Source organism: Sapajus apella, unplaced genomic scaffold (assembly GCF_009761245.1).
Source record: "Sapajus apella isolate SASKATOON/1434 unplaced genomic scaffold, GSC_monkey_1.0 scaffold106, whole genome shotgun sequence".
Taxonomy (NCBI): Eukaryota; Metazoa; Chordata; class Mammalia; order Primates; family Cebidae; genus Sapajus; species Sapajus apella.
Genome location: NW_022437046.1, coordinates 2379206 through 2402937, shown reverse-complemented (window position 1 = coordinate 2402937; position 23732 = coordinate 2379206). Strand labels below are relative to the sequence as shown.

General features: G+C 41.1%; 1 protein-coding gene across 7 annotated transcripts in view; it reads left to right on the top strand.

The window, feature by feature from the left end:
* FAM168A (family with sequence similarity 168 member A) overlaps positions 1-23732 on the top strand; it is a 179039-nt gene that overhangs the window by 109824 nt on the left and 45483 nt on the right. For 6 of the 7 annotated variants that reach the window (XM_032259014.1, XM_032259016.1, XM_032259010.1 and 3 more), the window contains one exon: positions 971-1058. In XM_032259014.1, coding sequence (XP_032114905.1) covers positions 989-1058 — 70 coding nt within the window. In that variant the 5' untranslated portion in view covers positions 971-988. Of the gene's footprint in view, positions 1-970; positions 1059-11424; positions 13686-23732 lie in introns of those variants that run through there. The other variant, XM_032259015.1, reaches the window with a different exon arrangement.

Below are 23732 nucleotides of genomic sequence, written 5' to 3'. Positions count from 1 at the left end.
TGACTTGTTTCCTATTTTGAGGTGATACAAGAGAATTTAATGACCTGAAAAAATGCCCATCTATCTTGTGAACCTAGTTAGGAAGGAATTGTTTGGTTTTTATGATGTGTAAATAATATATTTGGAGACATATTTTCAAATGTCTCAGGCTATATAGTAAGGAAAGGCTCCCTAAACAAGGTGGGACAAATTGTCTGGCTAATAGAACTTAATGACAGATCTTCCATTAATCAGAATGGAGAATGTGCTTCATTAAGATAATTAACAGAGCACTTGTGCCGGGTGATACTTATTGCAAACAAATTTCCAAGTTTATTTCTTTCCCTTGAATAAATTTGGAGAGAAATTCTAGCTATATTTCCTTGTTTGCATTAAAATGATCAGTGGGAACAAATTCCCTTTTTTGTTTTTGAAGCTGCTGGTAACTGGTATCTTCCTCTACAGGTGTAAGGGACAGATGAGACGCTGCTTTTCCTTCCAGCAGTCTGTTTGCTCATCACCAGGTACCAAGCTCCACTAGTGAACCGTAGAAAGCATATCCTTTCCAACTCCTAGACTAGCAACATTAGACTTAGAAAGGACCTCAGAGATCTTAAACTAATTCACTTTATGTCAGTAAATTGAAGTCCAGGCAGGGAAAGTGACATGGCCAGTGCCACCTAGTATACTAGTGCCAGAGCTGTCTGTGGGATAGTGGTAGTCCACTAACACTGAACTGAGAGCCAAAATTCCTGGGTTGACATTGGGCAAGTTATATCACTTCCGTGCTCCTCACTATCTTCATCTGTAAAATGGGGAAAGTATTTAGCAGAGGGCCAGGTAAAGACAAACTGGCTTTTTAATTTAGTCTTCTTTCCACTACACTCTGATGCTTTTCTTTCAGCGAAAACTGAAGATTATAGAGGAGAAGCTGATGTCGGGAAGAATGAGCAATCAATAATCAGTGCTGTTTTCTTTGTTTTCTCTGCAGGATCCTCAGTCTTCCACAATGAACCCTGTTTACAGCCCCGTGCAGCCTGGGGCTCCTTATGGCAACCCTAAGAACATGGCCTACACGGGTAAGTAGTATGAGAATGGCTCTCATTTTGAGAAATGGTGGTTAAAGACATTACCAGATAACTTGTTGAATGACTTTGGAGGTGTATGATATCAGAAGATAGGTCTGAGTTCCAGTGGAAAGATCTCAGAGAACCTGTTGTCTGGTTGTTTCTAAACTTTATTCTACAAAAATACAGGAGAGTATTTTAGAGATCCGCAAACATTTGATTTGATTATTTTAAAATATTGAGAACTATTTTTGTAAAACATGAAGACGTGTTAGATGATCAATGTGTTAAGCTTCTAAGAATGCATGTTAATTTTTTTAAATGCTACCATTTGCATGTACTTATGTTTTTAAATCAGGATATTCTCAATGCTATGCAACCAAATTAACATTCAGAAATATATTGGAGGTTGAGCCTGATATAACTGTAGCTGTTATTCCTAACTTTCTATTTCACATGTTTATCACAACAGTTTCATTGACCTTATTACTTAACCTTAACAGTAGATATTTTGTTTGAATTCCTATTTGTATATTTATTCTAACAAAATTAATTTCCAGTAACAAGGACTCATGGGAACAGTACCCTACACCCTACTAGCTTACAGAGCTTGTTGCTTCTCCCCTTTCCAGTTTAGGGTGCTCCAGCAACCTAAATTCCTTTGCCAGAGGGGACTGAACTGCTTTGGCAGACAGAGCCCAGGAGAACCCTGTGGGGCTTTGGTTTCCTATTTGCTCTGATCCTGGCTGCCTTCATTCTTACTAAGTTGCTAAACAAGAGAAGGAAGAGAACAGTTGCATTTATCTATTGATTTGCACAAAGATTAAGCAGTGCAAATCTGGAAGGGGAATTGACTTTGTCAACATAATTTTCCAAACTTCCAAAATTGGAAAGGGAACAGACTTTATCTTTGCTTGGCACATAGTAGGATTTGGTAATGTGTTTTGACTGACTGGATAGCAACCAGGTTCAAATCCCAGCTCTGTCAGAGAATAGCTGGGTGACTTTGGACAACTTGCCCTAACCTCCCCAGACTTAATTTCTTTGATAAACTGGAATAATATTATCTATTTCATAATAGATAATTCTGGGAATGGGACAAAATATCTATTTCATAGGACAGTTGTGAGAATCAAACAATATAATTTGTACTCCTCTAGAGGAAAGGAGGATCTTTTTTTGTTTCTACTAATCACCAAGGAATATTCTGAGCTTGGAACCGTTTTAAGTTAATTTCCCTACTGCCGATTCTAGGACCACACAGATAGTATAAACTCCACGTAAGTAGTATAAATTCAGACTTCACACAGGCCAAGTTTTCAAATTTGCAGGGAGACTTTGTATTTTTTAACCCAAGCTTGCCTGTTGTATCTCTGTACTTTTAGACTTTTTTTCTTTTTTTTAAACTGACAATATGACCTCTCCAAGGTCCCAGCTTTATGCAGGGGAATTTGAGTTGCAGCTCTGTTGGTCCAGGGCCCACAGCCTATCTCCTACCCCTGGTGGCTATAAAAAGCAAGCCCTTTGAGTGCCTGACTGAAAAATCTTCCCAAAGCAGCCCAACATCAGCTCACCACATAGACTTCCTGATTTTTAGTTTCCTCTTCATTTTTTGAGTAGTAGGGATTTCTTTTTCTTTCATGAAATCTCAACTCTGCCTAAGAGTTGGATGTTTGTTACACTTCATCCAGCTTTTCTAGGTATTATGCCGTAGACAGATTTTCAGGTTATTTTTCTTCTGCATTACTGGGAATGAAAGATCTAAGTGAAGATAATTTATAAACAAATGCCAAATATAGTGCATTAGAGTAAATGTATTGTTAGTAATAATGATTATGTTAAAAAGTATTATCATTTGGTAAGAACATACTAGGTATTATATATATTATGATCTTATTAATCATAAATGCTATCGTTTTTATAGATAACTATGGTAGTTTAATTCAGGTCATGTGACTTGACTAATGTATATAGCTTCTAAGGGATGAGGAAATATTTGAACTCAGGTCTTTGTGATTTCAAAGTATATGTCCTTTCTTTTATAGTAAGCTAATCTGTCTTAAAATATGTGCTGCTTTCTCTGTTCCCTGTGATAAACTAAGTACGAGGGTTGTCTTTTCAGTTTGTAGGACTAGGAAACCTTCCCTTTGAGGAGCTAGAAGCCTCTTCCTGGCCAGCAATTTGGGGTAGGCTCAGGAGGGCAAGAGTACAAGGGGTTGAGTCCATTGTGGTGTCATCTGCCTCAGAGGCAATGGGATGGTGGCCACAGGGAACAGAGGAGTTGGAAACACTGCTGGTTTGAAATTCTCTTGAAATCTGAAGATGGGAAATAAAATATAGCTTTGTGGTACAATGTATTCCAGTAAGCAGCTGTCTTCTAGCCAATTGACAGTGTTCTCTCTCCCTTTTAAAGCCCCTTTACTGAGTACTTACTGTGTGCCAAAACCTGAGCTCAGTATTTTACAGAAAATACCTATTTTTATACTGCAGCAATCCTATAACATGGGTATTACTAGCTCCTTATATATTTTGGCAGAGTGAATTTAGAGAATGTAATATGCCATATACTTTGAAATGCTTAAGCATAGACTATATATTATGAATTGAATGTTTGTGTCCCTCCAAAATCTGTATGTTGAAACCCTTAATCTCCAATGGGATGGTAATTGGAGATGGAACCGCTGTAGGTTTAGATGAGGTCATGAGGGTTGGGCCTTTATGATGGGATTAATTCACTTAGAAGAAGAGACACCAGAGCTCTTTCTGCTATGTAATGACACAGCAAGAAGGTAACCATCTGCAAGCAAGGGAGGGAGTCTTTAGGCTGGTACCCTAATCTTGGACTTCCGCTCTCCAGAACTATGAGAAATAAATGTCTGTTGTTTAAACCACCCAGTGTGTGGTATTTTGTTATAGCAGCTCAAGCTGACTAGGACAGATAATGAGTACAGTGAACACTTGAATACCCTTTACCTAGATTCACCATGACAGTGGGCTGTTTACAGACCGGGCATTTCTTTTTCTAACGGCTTCATAAAGGTTTTTCTGCTAGAATTTTGGAGTGTAGTCAAGACATCAACGTTCTTTTCTTTTGTTTCTTTTCTTTTCTTTTCTTTTCTAAAATGTTCTGATTGTGTCAGTGTCTAAGCATCACCCAGAGGTCTAATATGTGTTCTAGCGTCTCAGATCTCAGCTGAAATCTGGTGTCTGTCTCTCTGTCACTAGTTACCTATGGAAACTTTGGTTGAGTAATCTTCCTGAATCTGCTTCGTAGACTGTAAAATGGGATAATGGCCTATAAGATGGTTGGTTTGTAGTCAATGAAAATGTTTATAAAGCTTCTGGTGTCATGCCTGGCTCATAGTGGACACTCAGTTAATGGTTGTTGTAATGCATAATGATGAGTATATACCTACTGGGAAAACAGCATGGGACATAGAATTAGTGACTTAGATTACAGACCCGATTCTGCCACTTAAGAGCTGTGTGACATCAGATAAGTTATCAAGCTTTCTGGGCCTCAATCTATCATTTGCTTAAAAAAAAAAGAAGAAGATAAAACAGGGTTAGGAATACCTTCCTCACAAGACAGCTGAGAGTAATAAATGTAACAGAGCTAGTCACCAACTTGTGATGAAGTTACCAAAACACAATTAGAAAATAATTCTAAAATGAGAGAACAGATGAAGCCCCTAAATGAATCCATCATTTTATAGGTGAAAAGAGTATAAGAAGTATTTTGAAGAAAGTGTGGTTGGGCCTGGGACCTGTGTCTCCCCATCTGGGTCTGTGTATTCATGTGTCCCTACCATAAAATAACAAGCATCCTCCCTTCCCTTCATCGTGTTGTGGCCACTTCACATTCCTCTGGTAGCCCACTCCAGTTCAAGCTCTCTCTGACTCCTCCTGTGTTGACCCTTAATGAATATCCTGGTTTCAGCCAGTAGCAAACATAGGTCAAAATGCTACAAGTACCCTAGCAAAAGATACAACTCTTCAATGTTAGAAGCCTAGGAAATTAATCTGTTCAAAGACTACCATCTTTTTTTTTAACCAGTGGTGGGTTTTTTTTTTCTTCCCAGATTGCTGCTTTTGCCTAAAAACATAGAGTCAGTTTAAGAAGCACATTTGTATTTGACAGTTTATCAGCTAGAGGACCTGAATAATTAATGAAGCTGACAGTCTGCAGATATAATGAATTATCTGCTGTATCAGTAAGATTAAAAAGTAAAATTTTTCTCTGCAATGAACCTTGCCCAGTTTACATTCCTTTGCATAAATTGCATAAATCCTAGGATCACCTGTTGGAGGTCCTGATTAACTGATATTTATACTTTGTTTATTCTTTGCAAAGAAATTTGTGGGATTTTTTCCCCTCTTTTTTTTTTTTTTTATAACAACTCTGGAAGATAGTCTTTATTTTCCAGATGAAATGATGAGATAAGCTTCTCCAAGATCACATTGTATAGCAGAGCCCAAACCAACTGTAGTTACAAAGTAAGTACTTCTGTTCCAGCATTCATGGCTATGTCTTGGACACTCCAGTGATTAGGGTCTCAGATGAGCCTGGAAAATGGATTCTAATTCCTGAAACTGCTCTCGCAACCCCCCACTTTGATGTTCAAACTGCTCTCTGCTCAGGAGAGAACTCCAAGATCAGTTACTTACTTTTCACTTATGGTTGAAGAAGAGTGTCTAAAGAGAATTCTTATTAACTGTTCTCATGAATGTAATCTCCTTGTGGTTAAATCCAGTGGACCCTTTTTAGTCTTTATCCTAATTTGACTCTTTTTTTTTTTTTTTTTTTTTTTTGAGACCGGGCCTTGCTCTGTTGCTCAGGCTGGAGTGCAATGGCACGATCTTGGCTCACTACAACCTCTGCCTCCTGGGTTCAAGCGATTCTTCTACCTTAGCCTCCCGAGTAGCTAAGTTTGGTGCAGGCCACCAAACCAGCTAATTTTTGTGTTTTTAGTAGAGACAGGGTTTTACCATATTGGCCAGGCTAGTCTCAAACTCCTCAAACTAGTGGTCCTCCTGCCTCGGCCTCCCAAAATGCTGGGATTACAGGCGTGAGCCACTGCATCCGGCCTAACCCTTCTATATCATTTGACACCCAACCCCTTTCTTGAAACAGGCTTTCATTACCTCCATAATTTTCATTGACCATAATTGTTTATTTTTTGTTTGTTTTTCCTTTCTTCCTCTCCAGCTGTTCTTGAATTTGTCTCCTTTCAGGATTTTCTTTCCCTGCTAGCCCATTAAAAGTTGATGTTGGCCAGGCACAGTGGCTCACACCTGTAATCCCAGCACTTTGGGAGACCGAGGCAGACGGATCATGAGGTCAGGAGATCAAGACCAGCCTGGCCAACATGGTGAAACCCCCGTCTCTACTAAAAATACAAAATTAGCTGGGCGTGGTGGTGTGCACTTGTAGCCTCAGGTACTTGGGAGGCTGAGGCAGGAAAATAGCTTGAACCTGGGAGGCGAAGATTGCAGTGAGTTTTAAACAAAACTCCTGACCTCTGGTGATCTGCCTGCCTTGGCCTCCCAAAATGCTGAGATCACTGGTGTGAGCCTCCTCACCTGGCCATTTTTATGTGTACTATTCAGTGGCATTAAGTACATTCATACTGTTTTGCAACTGTCGTCACTATTGGTCCACAGAACTCCTTTCATCCTGCAAAGCTGATGTTCAGTACCCAGTAAACAATAACACTTCATTTCACCCTCCCCCAGCTCCTGGCAATCACCAATCTACTTACTGTCTCTGAATTTGACTAGTCTAGATGCTCATATAAATGAAATCATGTAGTATTTGTCCCTATGTGACTGGCTTATTTCACTTATCAGTGTGTCAGGATTTCCTTCCTTTTTAGACTGAATAATATTCCATTGTATACACATACCGCATGCAGTGGCATGTGGACACTGGGTTGCTTCAGCCTTTGGGCTATTGTAAATAATGCTGCTATGAACATGGATGTACAAATATCTCTTGAAGACATTGCTTTCCATTCTTTTGGGTATATATCCAGAAATGGAATTGCTGTGTCATACAGTAATTCTATTTTTAATTTTTTGAGGAACTGCCATACTGCTTTCCTGGTGGCTGCACCATTTTACATTCTCCCTTGTGGTTTATAAAAGTTTCAGTTTCTGCACAGCTTTGCCAGTGCTTATTTTTTTTCTGTCTTTAAATAATAGCCATCATAATGGATATGAAATATCTTTTTTATTTTCAAAAAACCTTCCTTACATTTCTTAGATTAGACCTTTCTTCACCATCCTTCCCACTGTTATCATTCAGGTCATTATTACTCTTTCTGGGATTATTTAAGTTGCCTCTTAACTGGACTTCCTAACTCCTGTCATATACCCTGTCCCCAGTCCATTCTTTACATAACAGCCATAATCATTTTTCTCTCTTGAAAATTTGACATCACCTCAGTGCTTAAAACCCTTCAATTACTCTTCACTGTCCTTTGGATAAAGTCCAAACTCCTTAGCTTGCAATAGAAAGCTTTTATGACCTGAGCATTTAGATATCTCCAGCACATCTCCTGCTCATCCTATTTATCTATATTCCCAGTCCAGCTGGTGGCTGGTATTATGTTTTTATTTAGAATTATAAGATTGTTAGAGACCATCAAATCCAACCCTATTCTTAGATGAGAAACATGAAGTCTGATAAGTGCCTAAGGAAAGCACATATTAGGATTCACAGTGGGCCATGCGCCGTGGCTCATACCTGTAACCCCAGCACTTTAAGAGGGTGAGGCGGGAGGATCTCTTGAGGCCAGGAGTTTGAGACTAGCCTGAGCAACATGGCAAGACCTCATCTCTATAAAAAATTTAAAAATTAGCTGGGTGTGGTGGCACCTGCCTGTAGTTTGAGGTACTCAGGAGGGCCACTTGAGCCCAGGAGGTCAAGCCTATAGTGAGCCATGCTCATACCATTGCACCCAAGCCTGGGTGACAGAGTGGAAACCTTGTCTTAATAAAAAAGATTGACAGTGAATTCAGTATCTGATTTATTCCTGTATCTCTAATACCCAGCTAGGCCCCTGCATGCAATGAATATTGACTAGTGTTTCAACAAATGGATGGACAGATAGATGTCAAAGCTGGAGGTAGAACCCAGACCTCTCGCAGCCAATCTAGTTCTCTTTCTACTCACCTTTTAGCTGCTTTTTTATTTCCAAGGCACTTCGCTAGATTTCTTTAAACAAGGTAATTCTATCATCTTTGGTCATTTCCTACCTCTCTGAGTAGGGATATCCTCTACAAAGTAGGGATAATAGTATCTGCTTACTTCAAAAGTGTTTTGATGGGCTGGGCACGGTGGCTCACACCTGTAATCCCAGCTCTTTGGGAGGCCAAGGCTGGTGGATTATCTGAGGTCAAGAGTTCAAGACCAGCCTGGCCAATATGGTGAAACCCTATCTCTACTAAAAATACAAAGATCAGCTAGGCATGGTGGCACATGCCTGTAGTCCCAGCCACTCGGGAGGCTGAGGCTGGAGAATCTCTTCAACTCAGGAGGCAGAGGTTGCAGTGAGCCGAGATCGTGCCACTCTATTACAGCCTGGGCGACAAAGCAAGACTCCGTCTCAAAAAAAAAAAAAAAGTGCTTTGATGATTAAGTGACATAATATGTGTAAAGCATCAGGCACGTAGTTAGGCTCCTATTAGTTATTAAAGAATTAGCCAGGTACAGTGGCTCACTCCTATAATCCCAGCACTTTGGAAGGCCAAGGCAGACAGATCATTTGAGGTCAGGAGTTCAAGACTAGCCTGGCCAACATGATGAAACCCCATCTCTACTAAAAATACAAAAAAATTAGCCAGATGTGGTGCTATGCCTGTAATCTCAGCTACCCGGGAGGCTGAGGCAGGAGGTTCACTTGAACCCAGGAGGTGGAGGTTGCAGTGAGCTGAGATTGTGCCACTGCACTCCATCCTGGGTGACAAAGTGAGACTTTGTCTCAAAAAAGAAAAAAAAAAGCTTTAGTAGCCTTCGTTTATTATTTGTCATCATTATGTCCCCAGCACCTAGCACAGGGACTGGTACAGAGTTGGCTGTCAGCAAATTTTGAAGGAAGAAAGAGGGAAGAAGAAAGAAATAAAGGGAAGGAGATGAGACTCTAATGAGTGAAGGAAGTCACAACAGAGAAGTATAAGATGGGTTTGAGGAAAAGACTCCTGTGATTTGTCTATCCTTGCTAATGAGTGGCCCTCTGATATGGCAAGGAGAGTCTGGGACAGGTAGCCAGTGTGTTAGAGATTGTTTTCTGCTTTGTAGGTGAATAAAAATTTCATTTGGATTATCTGTTGTGACTGGTCAACCCCTCTGGATGGACCAGATGGAACAGGGAGACTTTTCTGTTTTTAAGTCATGGAGACAGCAGAGACCCTCAGATAAAACAAGAGACCCTCTTCCCTTGCCTACTTGCTTTATAGCAAATATTCTTTTTTAGAACAATGTTAGTGGAAGTCTGACAATTCCTTTGAGCTATTTAGCAAGAAAGAGCTGTCTTCAAACTTCTTATTACCTATATAGTCAGCCTTGGGCTAGCTCATTTTGAGTGGCAGCAGCTTTGCTCAGGAGATTTGATTTTTAAAAATAAAACGTGACCAGCCTGCTCATTTCTGCAAAAAATTTAAAAATTGGCTGGACATGTTGGCACATATCTGTTGTCCCAGCTACTCAGGAGGCTGCGGTGGGAGGATTGCTTGAGCCCGGGAGGTTGAGGCTGCAGTGAGCCATGATTATGCCACTGCACTCCAGCCTGGGTGACAGAGCAAGAACCCATCTCTAAAAACAAAACAAAACAAAATAAAAACAAAATTTGGCTCTCCTATGACAAATTTTCTCAGAAGCATGTGAGAACAAAGGCTCACAAAACCCCAAATAATAATACATGAGAAGCACAATACTTTACAACTTAAAATTACCATTTGTGATCTCATTTAATCCTTATAATAGTACTGTGAGGTAGACATTTCTATTAGAACATTTATTTTACAGATGAGGAAAGATTCAGAAATCCAAGGTCTTTCCACTCCACCAAAGTGTCAGGCAAGTCCTCTCTGGGTTTTGTAGTGCATATAAGCAGTGATTTTGTATCTGTCTCTGATACTGTGTGTGATGCTAAAAACAGATGGATTAAACCTTGTTGGGGCAAGAATCATGCACAATAAACTACATGTTTGCTTGTGACTGATGTACTTTCCTGGGTTACAAAATGATTTCCCACCTCTGTAAACAATAATAACTTTTTCTCCCAAACAAAGAAGTATTGCTGTTGTTGGGTTATTTTTTTGCTCCTAAATTCTCCTTGGCTTCCTGTTCTCTACAAAAAGTTGTTTATTTGTATGTTTTTCTAGACTGTGAGCTCCTTGAGGGCAGAAATCATGTACTTCCTGTGCCTAGAACAGAGGCGGCAGTTAGTTCATTAAATATATGTTGAATTAAATTATTATCCTTATTAGTTTATACAAATTTTATTGTTGGTGTTAATTATTATAGTAATAACTACCATTAATTACTGTCAGTGGAGTGCCAGGCACTTTACAAACATTTTCTCCAGTTTTCATGATACTCCTTCAAGGGAGAGCTATTATCATTTTACATATGAGGGAATAAGGTTCAACTAAGTTAAATAACTTTCTCAAGGTCCTAAGGCTTATAAAAGCCAGCTTATATGAAATATGAGTATGCTTGTGAAAAATTTATTATGCTAAAATATATGTAATACAAAATTTACCATTTTAGCCTTCTAAAAATTTTTTATTTTTATTTTTGTCACCTAGGCTGGAGTACAGTAGCACAGTCAGTTCACTGCAGCCTCCTTGTCTTGGGCTCAAGTTGATCCTGTTACTTCAGCCTCACAAAGTGCTGGATTACAGGCATAAGCCACTGCACCTGGCCAATTTTAACCATTTTTAAGTATGTAATTCAGTGGCATTAAGTCCATTCACAATGTTGTGTAAATATCCCCACTATTTTCAGAACTTTTTCATTAACAGAAATTCTGTAATCATTAAACAATAACTTCTCTTTTACTCCTCTTTTGCCCTCCCTCTAGCACCTGGTAACCCCTAATCTTTCTATTTCTTTTTTTTCTTTTTCTTATGAGATGGAGTTTCACTGTCCCCTAGGTTGGAGTGCAGTGGTGCGTTCATAGCTCACTAAAAAAAAGTTTTTTTTAAATAAGTGATCTCTCTCTGTTGCCCAGCTGGTCTCAAACTTCTGGCTTCAAGCAACTGTTCCACCTTAGTCTCCCAAGTCACTAGGATTACAGGAATGAGCCATTGTACTTGGCTTTTTCTGTTTCTATGAATTTGCCTATTCTAGATATTTCATATAAGTAGGATTGTACAATGTTTGTTTATTCATTCATCTGTTCTTGTAAATACCTTGGAATCTGCTTTGGCCAGTAGAGGTTGAAACAATGGCTGTCAGCCTCTGTGCTGGTGTCTCAGTGATCAAAACTTAACAGTCAGAATGCGTAACCCCCATATTTGGAGGCCAAGGTCCTTATGGCACATCCAGCTCCAGCAGTCTGCACCAGGGGCCTGGGATGGTAGCCACTGAGCAAAAGGCTGAAATGTCCTGAAAATTTTACTAGTGTCTTTATCAAACCCTCCCTCTGGATACTGCAAGTGTTCTGATTAGACTCTGGAACTCCAAAATAGTTACTTCAGATGGTTTCTGCTGGCTTGATAGTTGTTTAGGTGGAGGATTCCTATGGACGACAGGTAACTCTTTTCCTATTCTGCCTTTGTCCATAACTTCATTCCCAATGTAGGTATTCTTAATAACAACAAAAAACTGTCAGTGTCATGTAGTTTGTTACCATTGCATAAAAGAAAGTATCAGGTAAGTGTTTTTTTTTTCTTTTTCTGGCTCAAGTCTTGCTATATCACACTATTCTTTGCAAATAAAGAATAGTCATCACCCTGCATGACAGTGGGAGACATGCTTTCTATGTATCTGTTCACAATGATGGATTCTCACAATTAGCTCAAGACATAGCAGCATATTCAGTCATTGGCATATTTCTATAAATGATGGAAAATTGTCCTGTAGCTCACTTTCTTGCCTGTCTTCTGCCCTGGTAGGAGGAAAAATCTTTATTCATTACCATGCTGAGAGTTTTGAATTAATATTTAGGTTGGTGCTTATGTCTGGAGAGATTTTATTTAAGGTTTTGCATCAAGGTATTTTAAACCTGCTTTGCCACCCTCCGGGGTGCTGGTGGTCACATCGTTTCTCTGGTAAGCCAATCTTTGATGGTAGCAGGATTACTGAACAGAGCTCTAGGGAATACCAGGTTCCAGCCCTGATTCAAGTAAGAGCAATTCTATGGTGGCTATTTATTGAACTTGTACTAGGCACAAGATAGATGCTTTATGTATTTGATTTCATTTAATCCTCATGACATCCCTAGAAGATAGATGTTAAAAAACTCATCAGTTAAAAAGCGGATGCAGAGAGGTCAAATGACTTTTCTAAGGTCATAGAAGATTTCCTTCCAGTTTGCCTGGCTCCAAAGGCCCTATTTTTTTCTTTGTTCCATGCTGAATAAAGGGAGAGCCTAGAATTAAAGAGTTCCTTTATTTTAGTTGTTTCCTTTTCAGAAAATTAGGAGATTGTGCCTCAAGATGCCTAGGAGCTGTTAAAAAGAGGAGTAATCCACGTAAATGCTCTCTTCCCCTCCTGTAGAGATCTGCTCCTGCCTATTTTAGAGATTAGGTATCCAGGTGAGAAAGATCCTATTGCCACAGGAGGGGGCCTAAATAAACTGGACTGGATTAATTCTGACCTTCCAATTTTGTTATATACCCTGTTCTTTAAATTTTAAGATTACCAGTTTTATAAAGACCCATACATACAATGATTGTCCTTTGTGCATATGGTCCCTCCGTAGACTTCACCTTAACCAGCACAGATCTGTAAGAAATGGAAAAACAGGAGCGTAGGAAGACAGATATACTGAGACGTATGCTATCTCAGAGGGATGTGCCACTATATTCCAAAAGCCTAACATAATAAATAGATGTATAAATTGTTGTGGAAGCATGGTGTGTATGGAGGGCCACAACTCTGTCACAGTGAAGCAGGATATTTTCTTGACCCCTTCACAGGACTTGCGACTGGTGACAGGGGTGCCTCCTTTACTCATCCTGCCCTTGCCTACCCCTTGTGGGAGGGAGCGTGTGAGTGAACCAGTGCAGGAACTGGAGCAAGGGCTTTTGGGTGCTGGCAGGAACAAACTCTGCTTACTCAGCTTGCCTCACTCAACCCTTTGTGGGAGGGAGCAGTAGGCGAGTACAGGATCCAGTCAGCCGCTTTTGAGCTCCAGCAGCAGAGAACTCTGTGTAGGCCCCAAGGCAGTGTCCAGGTGGGGGTGCCTTCGACTCCTGAAGCCTCAGTTACAGTGCTCTTTTAGCTCTGCTGTCCATGGATGGCTTAAGTGTTAACAGCTCAGTGGGCCCTTTTCCTTTTTGTGTGAGGCTGCCTTCCACCAGTGAGTACAAAGGGCCAGTGTGCCAGCCTTTTTGTGTCCACATTTGTGGCTCCCCAGCTCTTGTCTGGCATCCAGGAAAAATGAAGTCTCACAAATGAATTGATGGGTGGTAAATGCAGGGGATTTTATTGCTGATGAAAGTGGCTCTCAGCAGGAAGGGGGGCTGAAAAGAGGACGGGGCAGATAGGTAAACTTCTCCTGAAGTCCAGCCATCTCCAGCCAGATTCTTCTCGGAAGTTACACTGTCAGGCTGTCCCTCTGAAGTCAAGCCACTTCTCTCCGTTCAGCTGGGAGATAGTCCCATCTACCAACTGAATCTGGAGTTTTTATAGGCACATGATGCGGGGAGGTGGGGGGGGGGCCACAGGTGGTTTAGGAAAAGGCAACATTTGAGCAGGAAAACAGGGATATAAGTTATCACTTTGGGCCATGGTTTCAGGCTTTTCGGCTTGAGGGTGGGGTTTCACTCGGGACCTGCTCTTTTCTGCTGAGAATTTCTCTGCCCCCTGTCCCTATCAAGAGGCTGGTGTCAGGAAAGGCTTCTGAGAAGGCAAGTGTGGATCTTGAAGCGTGAGAGGAGGAGTTACTAACTTGTAATTCTGATTCTGCTTCTAACAGCTGGGAGACACTTGACAAGCACTACCCATTTCTCTTGCCTTCACTTTCCCATCCAGGCTATGAGGGGCTTATATGAGTTGTTTAGTAATTTCTCTTTTAGCTCTAACAATCTGGCTGTTAATCTTTAAATTTTTGTTAGATCTCTTTTATTATAAATAACTGGCTGACTGTTTCCTTCCCTTAGTCTGTTTCTTTTGCATCTTCTTGTGAATGTAATTTTCTATGCCCCTTCTTGGAATTAATGTTAATTAATTAATCTGGGTGTTAATGAAGCGTTCGGGAACAGATAAGATGAGGTGAGCTCAGTACCCTTACTCAGAGCCCTCTTCTACAGTGACAGTCCAGAGCTTCTTTCTTTGGAGCTTCTGATGTTCCTGGGCAAGCTCAATAGACCATGAAAGTCTGTTCATAAGTATTTTATGAAAGGTGAGGTATAGCCATAGCTACCACCAGTGAGTGACTTCTCCTTTCCTGCTAATTAAGCTCATGGAGTTTAATTTAGTTTTCTATTAGTTACGTGTGGTTCTTAATCAATGGTAATACAATTTTTGTGGCCCTGAATACAGCTGAAAATCAGTGGGATGTTGACACAGGACTGGAAGAGCTTTTGACTGTGCTGCATAGATTCTTATTGGAATGACTTCTGTTGCTAATGTAGTGGGGAGTGCCTATTCTTGAAGTCTGAAGACCGGAGTCTGACTCCTGGCTCTGTCTCTAAAAACTTTAATAAGTTACTTTACTTCCAAGGGCCTCAGTTGCCTCCTCTGTAAAGATAGGAATAATATTACCTACCTTATCTATCACTTGTTTGTGAAACTTTAAGGAGATAATTGATCTGGAAGAACCTTTTAAATGTGACAGATCTAGTCGTGGGTAGAGCTGCATTGATCTTTGGACTGACTACGCTTATCTTGAGGGTTAACTGCTTGGAGGCTGAGTCCCCAAGAGGTTGTTGAGATTAGTAACTGTAATCCCAGCACTTTGGGAGGCCGAGGCGGGTGGATCACGAGGTCAAGAGATCGAGACCATCCTGGTCAACACGGTGAAACCCTGTCTCTACTAAAAATACAAAAAATTAGCTGGGCATGGTGGCACGTGCCTGTAATCCCAGCTACTCAGGAGGCTGAGGCAGGAGAATTGCCTGAACCCAGGAGGCGGAGGTTGCTGTGAGCCGAGATCGCGCCGTTGCACTCCAGCCTGGGTAACAAGAGCAAAACTCCGTCTCAAAAAAAAAAAAAAAAAAAAAAAAGAGATTAGTAACTTTACTAGTGCTGATCTGTCTTCCAAAGAGAATTCCTTAGCATTTGGGGTCAGAATTGGCCAGCTTCTTAGATTTCTACTTCCCATGAAATCACAGGGATTCTAGTCAGGAACCGGAGAGGTGTCCAGAGCTTGGGGGAAAAAAAGGGTGTCTGAGTAGAGAGGACCCCTTCCCCACCCAGTTTGTTCCTCCAGTGGTTGGGTTTATTATAACAGGTATCTATTATTAACAGTAATGGTTGCTGTTTGTTGAGGTCCATTATGGGCCATACGCCGTGTTTTGGAAACTTCTCTACCAAAGTGTACCCGCTATCAGAGGAGAATGAATTCATCTCTGGATTGATGGGGGAGTGAATAGCCCACAGCAGCTACTCCAAGTTTAAAAGTTGTTTGAAGTCTATGTCTTATCTTCAAAATTCATAAGGATTTTGCCTTAAGGCACCATTATGTAGTTGTTTTCTATAAAACAAATGCTTTAAATTATTTACTGTCTGGTAAAATTAACACCCCAGAAAGATGCGCCTATTTTTTTTGTACCCTTCAGCATACTGTTGAGTAACCTCGAGAGTTCCTGTACCCAGTTTTTCATTATTTTATTATTTTACTTAATCCTTTTTTTTTTTTTTTTGGCAAAACATTCCACACCATTTTATTTCAAACTTCATCCAAAAAATGTAAAAAATGTGTAGTCCTGAGTTTTGGATACTGACCGCCAGTCTTCACAGGCAGATGAGGAGAGAGGATCAGGATAGAAGTTCAGAGTGCTTCCCACCCTTGGAGAAAAGGTAAGCACTAGACATGGTATAAGACCAGAACACCAGGGCCTTATGGAGAACAAGCCTCCTTTTCTTTTAGCACTGGCCCAAGTGCCACCCACTCACCCCCTCACCCCAGACTCTCCTCTTCATCAGAGAAGAGACATTCAGAATTCTTGAATCTTGTCCAGGAAGATAGTATATGGCATATATAGCAGGCAGCTAGCTAAACAATGAGGGATAGGGTTTATCCCCGCTGTTTTTTCTCAGGAAGGGTGGGGCACAACTCAGCTTCCGTCTCTTCCTCAGAAACATCATTGCGTATTGTAACTTGGGTTGACAGGACAACTTGAGGTTGACCACAGGGACTGTAAGTAATCTCCTGGTAGTCATAGTTCCAGGTTATAGCTTCTACCACATTACGCTCATCGTTAGCCCCCTTGGTGAAGCAGAGCATAGTTAATGCCAGGGCATGCTTCATATTATCTTATTCCTCTTCCTTGAACATAAAGGAGTGGGTATGGCCCAGAGCTACAAAGAAAAATACTGTCCATAGTGACTGAGGCTGGGATCCCCAGACTTCCAACACCCCAGCCTGGGCTTGGTTCTCCTGACTCAAGGTGGTGGCAGTACTGGCAGCTGTGCTGCAAGGTTTCTGTACTTAATTTGTATTATCCAGGTTTTAATAGGTGTAGACACAAATCAAGAAAGATGAAAGTACTTGTTTCTATCACAGAGCCAAGAAGTAGAGAAGCCAGAATCAGGCCTAAGTTTGGATGTTTCATGCTCTTAACCACTGAGCTACATAGTTGACCTACAGTTATGAGCCATTTAACAAGGGGGATACGTTCTTTTTTTTTTTTTTTTTTTTTTTTTGGGACGGAGTTTCGCTCTTGTTACCCAGGCTGGAGTGCAATGGCGCAATCTCGGCTCACCGCCACCTCCGCCTCCTGGGTTCAGGCAATTCTCCTGCCTCAGCCTCCTGAGTCGCTGGGATTACAGGCACGTGCCACCATGCCCAGCTAATTTTTTTTTGTATTTTTAGTAGAGACGGGGTTTCACCGTGTTGAGCAGGATGGTCTCTATCTCTTGACCTCGTGATCCACCCGCCTCGGCCTCCGAAAGTGCTGGGACTACAGGCTTGAGCCACCGCGCCCGGCCTGGGGATACATTCTAAGAAATGCAACAATTAGGCAATTTTGTTGTTGTGCATACATCATGGAGTATACTTTCACTGAAGTAGATGGTATAGCCTACTACACACCTTGGCTATGTGGTATAGCCTACTGCTCCTAGGCTGTAAACCTGTACAGCATGTTACTGTGCTGAATAATGTAACCAATTGTAATGCAATGGTTATTTGTGTATCTAAACATAGAAAAGATATAGTAAAAATGCATGGGATCACCTTCATAAATGCAGTCAGTTAGTTACCAAAATGTCATTATGCAGCATATAACTGTAGACTGTCTTATAATTGTTTATATCTTTTTTTATTTTATTTTTTTGAGACAGACTCGCTTTTTCACCAGGCTGGAGTGCAGTGGCGCAATCTCAGCTCACTGCAACCTTCTCCTCCTGGGCTCAAGTGATTCTCTTGCCTCAGCCTCCCGAGTATCTGGGACTACAGGCATGCATCATCATGCCCAGCTAATTTTTGTATTTTTAAGTAGAGACGGGGTTTTACCATGTTGGCCAGGATGGTCTCGATCTCTTGACCTCCTGATCCTCCCACCTCGGCCTCCCAAAGTGCTAGGATTACAGGCCAATGTCTGGCCAATTGTTTATATCTTTAGTAATACCCATTGCTCTTGCAGGTGGTCATTGTGTTCTCAGTGCTTAACACAGTGCCTAACACAAAGTGAACTCTCAATTAATATTGGTTAGTTGAGTGAATAAAGGACTGAATGATCAAGCCTCTAATAATGAACCTTTTCAGAGGCCCATAAATGTCTCTGGCAAATTGACCTCAGAGTTTGGAATAGACTCTTTGTCCCAACAAAACTCTTATGCCCTACCTTCTTCCCGGACAGCCTAATAGCTTAAGGAGTCAGTACCTCAACTCACCTGTAACCCATTTAGATAGCTCCTAAGCTACCATGAAGGAGTTCTCAGAATTATCTGGTTTATAGTTGTCTCCCGAACCCCTAATATATGCTCATACGCACATACTTGTCTCCATTCTTATATCTGTTCATTCCTGGTTCTTACTATGGTAAGCACAGGTGTGTTGTGGAAAAGCTGGTTTAAGAGGTTTTTTTTTCTTAGTAGCAGCTAGTAGTATACATACTTTGGAAGATTAGAAAACCTCCAATGTAGACTTGTCCTTTCTTTCAGGGTATATTGTCTGGAACTTCTAGGAGAATTTATCTTCTGAACTCAAAGCATCCTTTTTTTTTTTTTTGATGGAGTCTCATTCCGTTGCCAGGCTGGAATGCAGTGGCATGATCTTGGCTTGCTGCAACCTCTGCCTCCCGGGTTCAAGCAATTTGCCTGTCTCAGCCTCCTGAGTAGCTGGGACTACAGGCACACGCCACCATGCCCAGCGTGTGTGTGTGTGTGTGTGTGTGTGTGTGTGTGTGTGTGTGTGTGTGTGTGTGTGTGGTGTGTGTGTGGTGTGTGTGTGTGGTTTCACTGTATTGACCAGGATGGTCTCAATCTCCTGACCTCATGATCTGTCTGCCTCGGCCTCCCAAAGTCCGGCCTCAGAGCATCTTTTTAAAGAGACAGCTTTGCCTTGTGAAAACCTACAGGCATTTCCCTATGTTCTGAGCATTCAGGGTCTGTCGGAGAAACCGGTTGAAAACTGTCACTATTGGTGTTTAGATTTGGGTTGTTTTGTTTTTGTGAGGAAGAAAAGGCTATAAGCTAAGTGAGTATCCTGATACAGTGACTCTTTTCTTATGGATATAGAAACTTTTCCAGCATCTGGAAGTCCCCAATTGTCAGTTTCCAAAGTCTCTGTGACTAATAGTTGATTTATACTTCATAGCAGTGATTTTCTAAATGTAAACCCTGGGCCTAGGAACCTACTAGAAATGCTAATTCTTGGGCCTCCGCTTCAGACTTAATGAATTAGAAAACCTAAAGATGGTTCCCAGCAAAATTGGTGTTTTTACAAGCTCTCTAGATAATTCTAATGGACCAATCTCCCATTTAGTAAATGTTCCATAGTCTTCCTCTTCTCTCCGAATTTTGTGAGCTTGTCTAGGAACCTTGCCATCATGATATCATAATTCCTTCTAGTTCAAAACAGCTTTAGAAACAGAGGTTATGTGTCAACTGTCACACGTGTGTCAGCTATGACAGGAGGGGCTGCTGGCCCCTTCTCAAGACAGATTGAGTGGTCCTAAACCTTGGACACAGGGGTGCAAGCTAGTTTCCAGCAGGATAGCCAACCATTCTCATTCTCCTTGCCCATTTTAGGCAAACTCAATAATTGGCCCCAAAAGGACTCATGTTGGGTAAGGTCAGAAGTGTGATTACTTGAAAATTGCTCAGCTGGTGGGAAAGGTACTTTAAGTGTCTAAATCAGATTTCTGCTATTACTGCTGTTAGCTGGAGAAGGTATAGAAAAATCAATAGTCCCTGGTCTTGTTTAAGCTACAAAACCATACTTCTTGTTACCTCCAAAGGTCTCTGTCTACCAAGAAGAAGCTTTGACCTTCACTGTCACCACAAGTACTGTCACAATTTGTAAATTTATGCTGAGTTCATTGAACTCTGTTGCCTTATGCTTGTATAGCAGGAGGCCTGAAATCTTTATGGTACCATAAGATAGGTAGGGGTGGGCAGAGAGCCAAGACTAGACTCCAAACCTTCCCACTCTTATCCCTCAGGGTGGACCCTGAGCTGGGAGCTCTGAATTGAAATACAGACAGGAGGGCTGGGAACAGTGTCCAAAGAGGGGACCTTTTCCTAAGCAGCTCTGTTCTAATTTAGGTTACTAACAATCCTGAGTTTCCAGAGGAGCTTGGAGCCTTAAGAATATAGGCTGAGTGATTCATATTATTATAGTTATTTTCATCATTTGAGTGCCTGTTCCCTAATAAATCCAGTGCCAGATTTTTTTTCATGTAGCTTAGTAGTTAAGAATTGCCCATGTTTGGATCTCAGCTTCATTGTTTGATCACTCATTGTGCATCAGTTATAAATGCCAGAATATGCTACTGGAAGACTTGATTAACAGTAAGCTTAGGCCAGGTGTGGTGGCTTATGCCTGTAATCCCAGCACTTTGGGAGGCTGATGCAGGAGGATCATTTGAGCCCAGGAGTTGGAGACCAGCCTGGGCAACCTAGAGAGACCCTGGCTCTACAAAAAAAATTTTTTTAAATTAGGTGGCGCACACCTGTGGTCCCGGCTACTAAGGAGGCTAAGGCAGGAGGTTTGCTTGAGCCAGAGAGGTCAAGGCTATAGTGAGCCATGATCATGCCACTGTACTCTAGCAAGGGCACCACAGCAAGATCCCATCTCAAAAAAAAAAAGAAAGAAAGAAAGAAAGAAAGGAAAGAGAGAAAAAGAGAAAACAATAGCTTAAATAAATAGGTAAATAGGAGGTATATTTTTCTTACATAAAAAAAAGTCTGACGGTCAGTGATAGGTGACATTGATTTATTAGGTCAGTGAATACAAGACCAATATCTCTATGACTCTTTGGCGTTTTCCTCTTGCTCTAAGATGGCTGCTGTAGCTCTAGTCATTATGTCTGTGATAGAGGTAGGAAAAAAAGGGTATAGAGGAACATGAGTAATGCCTGTTCTTTTCCTAGCAAAGCGAAGACCCAAATACCCCCAGAAGACTTCTGTGTACATCTCATTGGTCAAAGTTGGGCCACATGGCTAGTCCTAAGTGGTAGGAAGGCTAGGAGAGTATTTAGCTTTTCCAGCCTCCGTAGTGAAAGCATTTGGTAAGGGCAAAGGGTATTGGGAATGATCGTTGAGTTAGCCAGCCCATTGTCTATCACAATTACCCAGGCAAGTAAATTAGCTTCTCTAGTTGGTTTTCTCATCTATAAAATAAAGGTAATGGTAGGACCTATCTCATGAAAGGGTTGTGAGGATTAGATGGGATTAATATAAAGCAAGTAGCATAATACTTTACCCATAGTAAGTAATATTAGTGGATTTTATTAGCATTATCTCAACTCTGCAAAGTGATTATTATCCCATTTTATGTAAGAGATAGCTGAAGCTCAGTGAGTGGAAGTAACTTGCCTGAATTTACAATTTGAAATGACAAAACTAGGATTTGAGTCTATCTCTGAATCTAAAGTCCATGCTGCTTTTTTTTGCAGTGGAAGTTGAATCAGCAGGGAAATGGTAGTTAGCTGATGAGTCTGTCTTGACCAGACCCAGGATATCTGCCACAAGGCTTGGTGATTAGAGAGGGATGGAGACTGAAAAAAACAGGTTTGGGCAGTGAGAGCCCAAGCAGAAACCCCCATGTGGAACATATAAGGACAAAGAGAATCACAGCTTAGGGGGCCATCACTGGACTGATACTAGACCTACCAAACTGGGGATGAATATTTGACTTTTCTTTTTTTTTTTGAGACAGGATCTTACTCTGTTGCCCAGGCTGGAGTGCAGTGGCGTGATAACAGCTTACTTCAGCCTCGACCTCCTGGGCTCAAGTAATTCTCCCACCTCAACTTCCCAAGTAGCTGGGACTATAGGTGTGCACTGCCATGCCTGGCTAATTTTTCTTTATTTTTGGTAAAGACGAGGTCTTGCTATGTTGTCTAGGTTGGTCTCAAACTCCTGGGCTCAAGCAATCCTCCTGCCTCTGCCTCCCAAAGTGCTGGGATTATAGGTGTGAGGCACCATACCCAGCAGTATTTGAGAAAACTGGAAATGAAATTTGATAAATAATGTAAGAAAAACTAGTTATGGGAGTAATCAGAAGGAACACCTAATCTAGTCTGAAGGGGGAGAAGGTCAAGTAAGACATTTTGGAGGTGAAGTGAACAAGAGAAGGACTATCTGAGCATTTAAAACAGTTCGAACAATGACATGGAAGTAGTATAATCAAATGGAGTATGTTAGAACAGCTGTGTGTTGTTGTTGAAGTATAAAATGCCAGACCCGGCTTGGCAAGAGAAGAAATAGGACATATAAATGTGCAAGAGTTGGCCGGGCGTGGTGGCTCACGCCTGTAATCCCAGCAGTTTGGGAGGCCGAGACAGGCAGATCGCGAGGGCAGGCATTTGAGACCAGCCTGACCAACATGGTGAAACCCCATCTCTACTAAAAATACAAAAATTAGCCGGGCATGTTGGTATGCACTTGTAATCTCAGCTACTCAGGAGGCTGAGGCAGGAGAATAATTGCTTGAATCCAGGAGATGGAGGTTGCAGTGAGCCGAGATCACTTAAAAAGAGACTCCATCTCTTAAAAAAAAAAATGTGCAAGAGCTAGACTTGGAGAGTCTTCTGATAAGAAGTTTGAAACTTTATCCTTGGTGGTGGGAAGCTGCCAGAGACTTTTAGGCGTGATGGATACGTTGGCATTTTTGAAAGACCTTTCTGGATGTAATGAGATGGATGGATTGGAGAGAGGGAAAAAGGAGAAGACCAGTTAGGAAGTTGTTAATACTTCAGTCAGGAGACCTGAACTAGGAGCTGTATTTGAGATGCAGAGGGGAGGACATGTTTGAGACATTTTTAGAGAAAACAATGTCTGGCTTTCAGTAGATATTCAATATTTGTGGAATATGAATGAATAAGTCAGGACTTGATGTTGGATTTAGGGAGTGAGGGAGAAGGAGGAATCTGGACTTAACCTCAGGCTTCCTCCACCGTAGGTGACATGTTGTATGGTCATGACTTTCACTGAGTTCTTGGGAGTACTGAGGCCAGAGTTTGTGTCAGAGATCTTTCCTTTTAGGTATTTCTCAGGTAATTTTCTTATATCCCCTGAGGATTCCCTCTTTTTTCTAGTTCTTGGGCATTTCTAAACAGTGTATGTTGGTAATTGTGGGACAAAGGTCTTCCTATTTTATATTAATAGATTTGGAAACTGAGGTGCAAAGTAGTTAAGGAACTTGACTTGAATCATCCAGCTGCTGAGAGTTAGGAAATGTTCTTTCCTTTGCAGCATGTTGCCTTTGTATAAGACTCTTAGGCTTCTTGTAATTTCAACTGATTATAGGTCATAATAAAACAAGCAATAAAATTCAGAAGATTAAATTGATCTAATTACTCAGCTGTTAAGATGAGGCCTGAGTTAGTTGTAATTCAATGTACCTTCTAATTCAATCCCACAGAGTACACAGTGTCATTTGCATTGTACAAAGAAAGTTCTGCTGATACCTCCTTAGTGTTAAAAGGAAAAAATAAAATAACTCATAGGAATAGAGCCAAACATTTCCCTACCTTTATTCTCTTTTGTCAGATAGATTTGGTTTCAATCTTAACTGTCACTTACCACAAGCAAATTACTTAATCTCTCAGAGCCCCTCTTTTCACACTTATAAAACATCATGGGAGATGTTCATTTAATAGTAGCTGTTGTTGCTATCC